Here is an 11,621-nt window from a genome sequence, read left to right on the forward strand (position 1 = left end):
GAGGGAGTAGTAGTTTTATATTGGAAATAATATTTTTAAACTTCTAAAAATTAAATTCACCACTTTCCAACATATTATTTCTATATTTACTTACTCAAGGCACACACTTAATCATTTCCTAAAATGGGATTTCCTAAACAAATAGGATTTCCAGCAAGATAAGGTAGAATGAAGGAAATCAACTCCACACACATCCGATTAAGTTTGACTATACTGTGAACTAGAAAATAGTGATAAACTTCCAAATCTTTATCTATAATAAATAATTTAAATTTTTCAATTTCTTACCCTCGAAGTGCACAGGTAAACAAATACTCCAGGATCTTTGTTAATCATTTCTCTTAGAGAACACAACTTCTAAATTCTAATTCTCAGTGAAGATAATGCTTTCCAATGAAATTGTAAGCAAAATAGCAAATACAAATACATAAGATATTGATATTCTTACAGCTGAAAATTCATAAAAAATTGAGACAAAACAAGATGAACAAAATTTGATTTAAAAAAGCTGTTACAGTCTTTCATCTATCACATATCTTCTTGCCATATATCATGCGGAGCGACTTAAGTTAGGGACGAAAACAAGGAAGAAGACTCTACCTGCATAATGCATGATCATAAACAATCAGTACTTCAAAATTGCAATATAAAATCCATTGAAATATACAACATGCAAGGGAATAAGTTGGTTAATCCTGCTCAAAAATGTACTATCCTCAAATTCTAAATCAAAGACTCATGAAGTGAAAAAATAGGTAGTAATTTCTGTCTGCAAAAAGTGTTTTGGTTTCCAAAAGGATATGAAAATTTGATTTTCCTTGAAAGTTTTGACTTGAAATGGCTTTTGCATCAGTTAGAAAAAATTAAACTTCAGTTTACACCATACTTTCAACATATAACCATTTAAACACCAACTATTTCACTTTAAACTCAATTTCAACCAAATTAACTTCTACAAAATCCACACACTTAAACCTTGTGCCACGAAGCACCTGGTAAAACAAGCAGAAGACGGCACCAACTTATTGCAGGCATAAATACATTATTTATCTTTCTCCAAGAACAATAATAAAAACCAACCGTCTCCAAATCTGTTTTGAGATAATAATAATAATAACATCAGCAACAACAATAATGATAATATACTGCTGTTTAAACCAACCTGTTTCTCCTGGGCTTTGGAACAACCAACCCTCTCTTCTCTATGCTTTTATACCGATCCTTTAGAAGGGTGCAACAACCCTAATTATGTACACCAAAATAAGTAGGAAAATTAGTCTAAAAAAAAAGTAAGGAAACTTATTGCATGTTTAAATAAACTGAGTCAACAAAATTATCAAAATATGATTTACAAGTCTACCTTAAGCTTTCGGATGGATCCATTTATCTCTTCGCTTAATAAAACTTGAACAGGAGCAGGCTGAAACCTGTTACAATAATGGAATTGGTATTAACGTAATTGTTGTAGAAATGGTGTAATTCACTAGAACATTAAACTAAAAACAAAACAACTGCACCCATTAATACAAGTACGATAAGGGAAGCACAAAAGACTGCTTACTTGTGCTTTCCTAAGCGAGGAGGACATGCCTTTAACCTCTCTTGTTTAGCAACTTGTCGCCTCAGATGTCTTCTCGATTTTTCCTCATCTTCATGCTTAATTTCCTCAGCAATTTTTGAGATGCTGCATCCAAAAGAACCAGAGATGCTTAAAAATCATCTTTTATTTTAGTAGAGAGAGAGAGGTGAGGGAGGATGAGAGAATGGTCATATTACCTATCAATTTCTTTTGAGAAATTCTTCTTCTTCTTTGATTCGGCTTCTTTTTTCAATTGTTCTCTGCGCCGAATTCTCTTATTCAACTCAACTCTAGTCACTTTCTTTGTTTTAATGGGCCTGTCCAATAGTGATTCAAACAATACAAATACATCAGATATTTAGACATAACTGGGTTTAGAAAAAAATACGCTGCAGAAATATATTACTTACAAATATATTAAGTGGATCTATTTTCCAGTGTTCAAAATGAAATTAAGCAAGACAGTCTAAATATAATATCACATTTACATACTGCTTTCAAAAAAAAGAATACCGGCCACGTGGTCTCCATAAAATTTATACACCTAAAAAGCTTAACTTAGCCTTCATTAGCTATCAACATGCATTTGCATGTCTGAATTCAAATTATACATGAAAGCTTGAGCAGGAAGGAAATGGAATGTTATTTTTATGACCTGATTGGTAATGTAAACCGGCAAAAAAGAAAGTATTTAAACTGAGAGAAGCTAACTAAGTGAATGATAACTTACTTTTTCTCTGACGCATCTTCATTTTCACCATCATCTTCGTGATTACTTTCATCATCGTCACTCTTCTCCACATCAAGAAAATACATCTGGCCAAAAAAGCAAGGTTACTGAATTAGCAGGAATAGAGACTCAAGACGTATAAATTCACATATCAAGAGCTTCGTAAATATGGAAACAAATTCATAGGTACAGTAGCTACATATTACATAAACGAAAACAATGAAACTCACATCTTCTTCAGAAATAGCTTCTCCAGCAGGAACAGTTAAAGGCACCGGTTCAGGGCCCAATTCATTTCTGTAGACTTTAATCATTTCTTCCGCAACAGCAGTAGCTAATGTATCCTGGTTAAACAATAAAGTTCTTAATATTCTTCATCATAAATCATAACAAGAACAACATCTCTAACAGCAGAGGAACACATAATACTTCCAAAAACTACCTGATGACTTTCATGTGTGGGATTAAATGAGCATCCTGGAGGATCAACCTCGACAGCTGGAATATGAGTAGGCTTGCACAACTGTGAAGCAGTCAGCAATCATATTATAAATATCAACTGAAACACTGAATGTGCAGCAACAATAAAATGGAAGAAGAAACACTGGATAGAATCCGCTATGCAATAACGTGTACCTTTTTCACTTTCTTGTTGCCTTCATCTGCGTCTGCATGACAATATAAAAGAATCCTAATGTTAACATCCCATTAATTTATAATAACCAAAATGGATACTAAATGCTTTAGAGTAAGTACCTTTATCACCCCACATATCAAATACGTCAGAATCTAACACGGAACCCTCCTGATATAGATTATTAAAGAAAAATTTCAATAAAACAAATTTTAAAAGAGGTTTGCGATGAAAAGAAAAAAGGAGTAATTCCCCCATTCTGTCCAAAATCCAAATATGTTTGCCACTAAGCATATTATTATTTAGCTTTCTGCATGAATAACAATTTACTGACCTTATGAATATTTTCATTGGCGACTAAACTTTTGGACACCACTTTCCGGTTTTTCGCGTGTTTCTTTAGAGTAGATGAAGGCACTGGCTTAACAAACTGGTTTTTTTGTAGTATGCTATCAACATGAAGCACCTTTTCTCTATGTTTTTCGATCTTCTTCTTTACCGCAAGATCTAGCCACATCAAATTTAAAATAAATTCAAATCCAAGGATCAATGAAAAAGTGAATTCTGGTTAATATTTCTCTACCAATACAGTACTCTACAACCAACAAATCAACCACATACTAGAAACGCAGATAATTGTATTTCGTCATCTTCAACATAAACTAAAATAAAAAACCATTTCTCGTAAAAGTTTATGTAATTCATGGAAAACACATCAATTATAATAGGTCTGCTACCAGACAGTTTGGATGACCCTGTTTGAATAAACAGCTTAATTTGCAGCTTATAGCATAAGCAATTGTCATGTAAGCACTTCGTATAAGCTCATTCCTATAAGTTGTTTTCATAAGCTATCTTGGAGAACTAATGGGAATAAGATCAAGGGTGTGTTTGTTTTAGCTTAAAAAAAAAAAGATTGTGTTAAAAAAATCTGGAGATTTTATAAAAATTAAAATATGAACCTATTTCTGTTTGTTTACTACCCAAATATAAAAATGAATTTTAACTATTCATCTGTTACCTCCTTGTTTTTAAAAAATAAAATAGATTTTGTGATAATCCTAATAGCTTTTCATTATAGAGTAAAAAATGATTTTTTTTTTTTTTTGGGTTGTGTTAACCGGTGCCCCCGGGGCACTGGTTAAGGTATCTAGAAAAGGAAATATTAAATAAAAAAAGACACTTTTTTGACTTTTGAAGCCTTGATTACACAATTTTCAATGCAAAAGCTTCTACATTTGCTTCCTTAACCAGTGCCCCGGGGGCACCGGTTAACATTTTCCATTTTTTTTTAATAAAATCCAAAACAAACACTTCAAAAATGACAAAAGTGGTTTTCTGTATTAAAAATAAATAAATAAATAAAGAGGGCTTTTTTCTAAAAAAAATCTTGAGCAAACGCACCCTAAAACTAAAACAACTTATGATGAACATGTCATAAGTTGTTTTCATAAATTCTCCCAATCAATCTCACAGGTACTTATACTCGTAGATAAGCTCTAATAAGCCAATCCAAATAGGCTCTATGTGTAAGTCATTTCTATAACAAAAGATAAAATAAAGTAACTACTTTTCTATCAGTTAAGTCGATCTCATAAGCTATCATTGATAGCTTTGAGAAATAAGCCGAAAACAGCTTGTGCACATGTCATAAGTTATTTTTATAAGCTCTAAGATAATCTCATAAGTGTAAATGTCATAGAATAAGCTCAAATAATTCAATCCAAACAAACCTAAAACTAAAAACACTTTCCATATACAAGCTTATGTAATTGATAATTAAAAACATCATTTTCATATAATCTAAAAATAATTAACCAAAATAAATAAATAAAAATGGGTACATACCTTTGGATTTGTCTTCGAAAAAGAGAGAATCACTGGAAACAGCTTGAAGAGAACCACCAGAAAGAGCGTCTTTTGTTGATTTCTCAAAGAAATCTTCGATTTCTTCTGTGCTTATGTTAGCTCTCCATGCTTTCTTACCCTTCCTTGAACTTTTCGATTTCTTCCCCATTTTCGTACACTACACTTTTTCAATTTTCAGGAACAAGGGTTTATTCAGAACAGAACATTAGCGGCAGAGTGAAACAGGGTTTGGTTTTTATATGTTGTCGTTGTCGCAGAGATGGAGCATTTTGTTGGGTTTTTTCAATGGGCCTCTTAACTTTGGCCCAAAATAAACTTCTTGGTCTACTTTTCTATTTCATTTTGTTTAGATGGTTGTTAAATAGACACCTCAAAATTGTTCATTTAACTGGAAAAAACGATCCAGAGTTACGATTCGATTGAATAAATTTCTTTGGTTTATTAACTATTTGGCACATAGGCTCAAGAGAGGGAGAAAAATTAGACTTTTTTTTTCTTTCTAATATTTTTCCGTTCTAAAAAGTCTAGCATGAAAACTAACACGTGTGTATGTTTGGAAAAACAAAATCCACAAAAAATATACACGTTTAGTTAACACGAGAATTTGGAGCTCCTCACACAACCATGGCAAATTATGCCATGGAATGCGAAAATGGCATGGGTGATGTGAAACCAAACACATGTTAAATAAGTTGCAATCATGGGGTTGAATTGGAGTCAAAACATATCAAATGTGTTTTTAATCTTTTACTATCTAATCTAAGTTGTACTAAAGGGACTTGGTTTATAATTTTTAGTTCATTTGATGCAAAGGATTCCATAACATCAATGGCTTGAACCATGGTCATTGAGAATTCATCATAGTATTACCTTTCCAAGCCTTTCCAATTTAGTGATTCTTTCGTCAAAATCAGTAACGCTATCAATTCTCCTACTTTGCACACACTAACAATATTTTCAAGCACCAACATAATGTAAAACATTTGATTGACTTTGAGATTTGATGACTTGTATTTTAGATGTGAAAGAGTGATAGATGAATGATTAAAATAAATTATTTTGATGAGAAAAAATTATTGATTAGAAGAGAGATAAAGACAAAGTCACCAAACTTCTATTTCAAAAGCACGTTGTTTTTTTCTAATAGATATTAGACGTTTTTTGCTATTAAAGAATTTTTTATACAAGATGAATAAAATTTAAAATGAATATGATAAACTTTTTCTTGTAGGCCTCAAACTCTCTTCATCAAAAAAACAAAAATCAAGAGTAAATAAGGAGAGGATCAAACTTTGAGTGTAGGTCATTGCAATAATGAACTGATTGCCTGCAGTATTATAGTAAAACATAGAATTTGAAGAACCCCACAAGTTATGAGACACAGTCTTTGTCCAGTAAAAACTCATCCTTGCCTAATTTCGTATGTGAAGAACGTTCGAGAGAAAGAAAACACAAACTCTTCAGTCTTCACCAAAACTATGCTGCCAAAAATTTGAAGTTTTAACAAATTTAAAAAGGCTTAGAATTAACACTTGGCTGGTAACCAAAAAAAAAAAACACTTGGCTGCACTGATGATATTGTAGCTTAAACAGTCCTGGAAAATCATCCATGACTACAACGATATACCAGTAGCACAGTGCATTATACAATATCCATCAATTCCCAACCATAACCATATTGCTTATTATGTTATAGATTTTAACATTAACAAAGTAGGGAAAAAAAATGCAACAAAGGAATCAATCATCAAACACAAACAATAATAAAAATCAGCAATCAATTTGGATCAGAGATTGAAAATAATTAGATAAAGCCAAACCTCCCCAAAAGAGAAAAAATGTACATTCTAAATTGGTTGTAAAGACCGGTAAAAAGAAAAGAATGTGGTGTGAAGTCAACATTAATATTCAAAAATGATTAGTTACAATTTTCTATTAATATTGTGTAGACACATTCAGTTGAGAAAGACAGAACATCAATTCAACAATTTTATAGAAAAACAGACAAAAATCAATATGTTCTTATAAGTTCAACTCGTCGAATCAGCAACCAATGCATGATAGCATATTAAGAAGCAAAAACAAGTACGAATACTTGTTATATAAGAAGAAAGAATTGAAGAGGAAAAATACTATCCAATGATAGTTACTGCTGATTAAGTAACAATAGTGGAGAACAATGAACTTCAATTTTCACTCAGTAATTTCTCAATAATAGGCCTCTTAATGAGCAAACCAGAAAACAACTTCCGAGATTAACATATCTAGTGTCCAACAACATATAGAACTAAACATAGAGTTCAACAGAATATGCTTTAAAAACAAAATTTCAAGATGCTACCAAAGCCTATTCAGTACTTGACAGGAGCAAGTACTTGTAGTTCGGACCCAAGCTTCTCGTCCACAATTTTCTCAGCTTTCACCCTTAATTTATTGATCTGCTTCTTTTTCTCATAAGCCAATTGTGATCTTTCCTTTCTCTTATTTTCCAATTCCTATCATCAACAAAAGATTTACAAACTTAAGCGCACAGTTCAAAAGATCAAAATTCTAATAAGAAAATATACAAGAAAATAAAAAAAATAAAAAACTCTCACCTTTATGATATCATAGTAGTTCCATCCAACCTCAGCTGACAATTGTCCAAGCAGACAGAATTTGTGTCCCTTTTGAAGCCTCAATACCCTAAATTCATTTACACATTCAGCATTCACAATAAAATCATGATTCAACAAAAAATGTTTCGACATTTTAAATACAACCTTTTAAGTTTAGTCCCTACACATATTTTATGTAATTTCATGCCCGGATTAACTTTGAATTTGTGTTTATAGCAACTACAACAAACCTAATCATAAAAATACTAAACTTGGACTGTAAGTAAGACTGAACTTACTTGAGAGCATCAGGAACAACCATCCTCTTAATCTTGTCATATGGAGGTGGAATACCTTCATAGACCTTCAACCTAGCAAGAGCAGCTTCTCCACGCTTTGTCTTGTGTGGAATCATTCTACATACCAAAAAAAAAAAAACAATTTTCAAAAATAACACAAACATTCTCAACACCAGCGTCGTCAAATGCAAAAATTAACAATTATAACACAAACATTCTTAACATCGGTGTCGTCAAATGCAAAAAATAACAGTTATAACACAACATTCTTAACACCAGTGTTGTCAAATGCAAAGTATAAATGTTAGTTCAAATTAAGCTACTAAATAGCAGCTTCCACATGTTTTACCTTATTATGTAGTATCATTCTACCAAACACAAATTTTGACAAATAACACAGTCATTCTAAACACCAGTGATATCAATAGCAAAAAACTAACAGTTTGTTCAAATTAAGCTATGCTACGGAGCTATGGCAGCGCAAGAGCCTCTTTATGACAACCTATTCTACTAAATAGTAGCTTCCACATGGTTTATCTTAGGTGATATCATTCGACAAAACACGCACATTTTCAACTAATAACACAAACATTCTCAACACCAGTGTTGTCACAAACATTCTCAACACCAATGTTGTCAATCGCATAAAATAACAGTTTGTTCCAATTCAGCTATGTTATAGAGTACAGAACTCTGGCAACGCTAGAGCCTCCATCTGACAATCCATTATACTAAATAGAAGCTTCTACATGCTTTACCTGATGTGGTATCATTCTACAAAACACACGCACTTTAACAAAAACACAAACATTCTTAACACTAATGTTGTCAATCGCAAAAAATAGTAGCTTGTTCAAATGCAGCTACACTACTATGGCACAGCTATAGCCAATAGTGCATCGCAAACAATAACCATTAGTTTAAATTCCTCTACGATATAGTGCTGTATCCTCTATTTGACAACACTTAAAAACATCAAATAACACTTAAGAACATATCATCATAAGCTGTTTTCATAAGTTCTCCCAAATAGCCTTATAAATGCTTATGTTAGTATATAAGTTTAAATAAGCCAATTCAAACAGGTCCTATTTTGAACTCCGACCAGATGACAACCCTAAAAACATAGTTTCATAATAAATTGTTAACACTATCAAATTATTAAACATGTTCATCAAATCAAACACATAATCTTGAGCTTATAGCTTATGTCTTATAAGCTCATTTGACTAAAAAAACCATTTGGTAACCGTCACTTACTCATGAGCCTATAGCTTATTTTTACCAGCTTATGGAATTAGCTTATAGCTTATCATTATTTATCTCAATTCAACGCTTGTAATCTTAATTGAAAAAAATTAAGTATCCATTAAGTATATCACTTTTATGTCATTTCATATTTATAAGCTAGTTTTACCAAACACTACAAATTCACTTAGCTAGCTTATTTGCTATCAGCTATTCTCTATTTCTTACCATAACCACATTTACAACAACCAAAAAACTATCATATAAACACAAATTCATAATAAATTACTAACACTATCAAATCAAAAAACACATTCATCATTTCATAACTACTCATAATTAAAATCTAGCTCAAAAATCTTCGAGTGAAAAAAGAACTAACCCACGAAGAGTTCTCCAGAAAATCTTAGAGGGAGCCCTAAAATGAATAGGACCATGACTGGGTTTGGTATTCATCCTCTTCCTAAGAAACCTCATGTACTTCATTTTCTGCCTAACCAGTCCACCAGACATACAAATCTCTTCGCATCTTACAACAACAACTTTCTGTCCGTTGAGTAACTCTTTTGCGACGATAGACGCTAACCGACCTAGCATGTGGTGGCGAGCGTCGATGACGACTCTCTTTGCACATGCGCCGGAACCTGACACCATTTTTGAGTGGAGTGGAGTTCTGGTAGGGTTTTCTTTGTGTTTTTAGGTTTTGCAGTGACGGCGACAAATTTGTATACGAAGTGCGGGTTTTTATGGGTTAGAATAATGGGTCGGATCTTGGAGGATGGATCCGTTAGCCCGTTTTCTTAATGGGCTGCTTTCTACTATTTTATTTTTAAATTAAGGCAATTGATTGATAATTTGATATTGGGATTTGCTAAAACACACCAACTAGTTTTTATGTGGGAGTGTTTTAGCAAGCTACACCTTAAGGTGTATTTAACTATTTTTTAGTTATAACTTGTTAAAACACACCTTCTAAAAAATAAGTGGGTGTATCCTAGCAAATGTCTATAGGAGTTGCTAACATACACCCACTTATTTTTTAGAAGGTGTGTTTTAGCAACATTCACCTTAAGGTGTATTTAACAACTTTTTAGTTATATTTTTGCTAAAACACACCTTAATAAAATCTAGTGGGTGTATCCTAGCAAACCCCTTTGATATTTATCTCGCCAATTTCCCGTTGGTCACTTCGTTGCAAGATTTACTCTTCAATCTTGTGGTCCTCGGTTCGAGACTTGGCATCTTCTAAGAAATCATCTTCTAAGAAATATTGGAAAAGCTACGTTTGGAAAATCTTGTGTATGATAATGTCAATTCAGGTGTCCTCGGTTCGAGACTTGGCATCTTCTAAGAAATATTGGAAAAGCTATGTTTGGAAAATCTTGTGTATGATAATGTCAAATCAGGTATTTCAAAAAAGAGGCTATGTTTGGAAAAGCTAGCTTATAAGCTTGTATAAAAAATATTGGGTTTTGTTAACAAATGCCTTTAGGGCAATGGTTAAGGATTAAGGATCCTATAAATAAAAATTTATCTTAAAAATATAAGTTTTGACTTATGATTAAGTAATAATTACACTACTTTTAATAAAAAGTTAATTGTTTTGGTTGCTTAACCAATGCCTTGAGGGCACTGTTTAGCATTCTCCAAAAATAATATATGTTTGGCAACAAGCTTTAGGGGACCCAAAAAAATTAACGTTTAGGGGACCAAAAACTTGCTACAAAATATTAGAGGAATAAAAAACAAAATTTAAGATATTTATAGAGAGGAAAAACTTATTTTACCTTTATTTTTATAAACAACTTTTTTTGACATTATCATACACATAATGACATAACTTTGTTCTGACTAATGCTTAGCTTAATTGGCAATGTCGACTACATTGGAATGAACATTTTTATAATTACCTAAGTTTGAACTCGAAATCTTCCCTTTCTTTGTGTAAATTTTTTAGTGATGTTGCTAGTCATTCGGTTTACAAATATAAAAACAAATTTGTCATCTATAATCTTTTATGATTTACTAAATTTTCATGTATATAGGGATGTACTCCCGCATTTTTTTTAAGTGTCACGTTTGAAGGAAAATTGGATTCATGCTTAGTTGTTGTTTTCAAAGTTGAATTCAACATTAAGTATTGGTTTATCAATAATATCTTTGATTATTTATCAAAGAAAGAGAAATAGATTGAATGAGATGATAAATTATTAAGGATAATATATGTAAAATATACATATTAAAAGTAACAATATCCATTAGAGCATAAACTTGATGGAAGTCTTCATCAATTGATAAATTATTTGTTCTCTAGAGCATAAACTGATCATATGATTAAACTCTAAGTCTACATTGAGAGTATAATCCGAAGATATGTTTCTTAGTCACCAGAGAATAACACCTTCTTTATGGTTACACGCCATAACTATCCATTTAAAATTCAAGAATAAAGGCCAGATGATTTTAATTGGCATCAGATAAAGAAGTTCTTAAGAGAAACTACTCAATATATATGTGAAGATCATTATATGTTCGAGTTTGGCCGTTTGGGTCTGATAATTTGTTAAGAAGATGCGTAAGTGGAGAATAGTTCGTGGATATATCATGGCACTATCACAATTCCCCATATGGATGACATTTTAATGGAGAACATATTACTGACATA

General features: G+C 32.0%; 2 protein-coding genes across 3 annotated transcripts; both read right to left on the reverse strand.

Moving 5' to 3' along the window:
- Nucleotides 1-304: 304 nt before the first annotated feature.
- On the reverse strand, nucleotides 305-5,019 carry LOC146924256 (Nop53 protein). Of its 2 annotated transcripts, none has more exons than XM_085709251.1 (12): nucleotides 4,792-5,019; nucleotides 3,278-3,450; nucleotides 3,066-3,114; nucleotides 2,946-2,977; nucleotides 2,752-2,832; nucleotides 2,540-2,653; nucleotides 2,310-2,395; nucleotides 1,777-1,896; nucleotides 1,562-1,684; nucleotides 1,361-1,427; nucleotides 1,163-1,242; nucleotides 305-600 (listed from the first exon to the last, which is right to left on the reverse strand). In XM_085709251.1, the coding sequence occupies exons 1-12, from the start codon at nucleotides 4,958-4,960 to the stop codon at nucleotides 597-599; spliced, it is 1,098 nt and encodes a 365-aa protein (XP_085565377.1). In that variant the 5' UTR covers nucleotides 4,961-5,019; the 3' UTR covers nucleotides 305-596. The 2 variants fall into 2 exon arrangements, with proteins under 2 accessions (XP_085565377.1, XP_085565376.1); XM_085709250.1 differs by having other exon boundaries at nucleotides 305-594; nucleotides 1,159-1,242.
- A 1,909-nt stretch (nucleotides 5,020-6,928) lies between these two features.
- LOC146924257 (large ribosomal subunit protein uL13w) lies at nucleotides 6,929-9,672 on the reverse strand. The gene is made up of 4 exons (XM_085709234.1): nucleotides 9,339-9,672; nucleotides 7,709-7,825; nucleotides 7,410-7,497; nucleotides 6,929-7,307 (listed from the first exon to the last, which is right to left on the reverse strand). The coding sequence occupies exons 1-4, from the start codon at nucleotides 9,608-9,610 to the stop codon at nucleotides 7,164-7,166; spliced, it is 621 nt and encodes a 206-aa protein (XP_085565360.1). The 5' UTR covers nucleotides 9,611-9,672; the 3' UTR covers nucleotides 6,929-7,163.
- Nucleotides 9,673-11,621: the final 1,949 nt, after the last annotated feature.

Source organism: Medicago sativa, chromosome 5 (assembly GCF_051527215.1).
Source record: "Medicago sativa cultivar Bolivia chromosome 5, Bolivia_mono, whole genome shotgun sequence".
In the NCBI taxonomy this organism is placed as follows: Eukaryota; Viridiplantae; Streptophyta; class Magnoliopsida; order Fabales; family Fabaceae; genus Medicago; species Medicago sativa.

Coding starts and splice junctions, on each gene's coding strand:
- LOC146924257 (XM_085709234.1), bottom strand. CDS start 9,610: ATGGTGTCAGGTTCCGGCGCATGTGCAAAGAGAGTCGTCATCGACGCT. Junction 7,826..9,338: donor TTCTGGAGAACTCTTCGTGG/GTTAGTTCTTTT, acceptor TTTGGTATGTAG/AATGATTCCACACAAGACAA. Junction 7,498..7,708: donor GTTGTTCCTGATGCTCTCAA/GTAAGTTCAGTC, acceptor AAATGAATTTAG/GGTATTGAGGCTTCAAAAGG.
- LOC146924256 (XM_085709250.1), bottom strand. CDS start 4,960: ATGGGGAAGAAATCGAAAAGTTCAAGGAAGGGTAAGAAAGCATGGAGA. Junction 1,685..1,776: donor TTCTCAAAAGAAATTGATAG/GTAATATGACCA, acceptor TTTTGGATGCAG/CATCTCAAAAATTGCTGAGG. Junction 1,243..1,360: donor GATCCATCCGAAAGCTTAAG/GTAGACTTGTAA, acceptor GTACATAATTAG/GGTTGTTGCACCCTTCTAAA.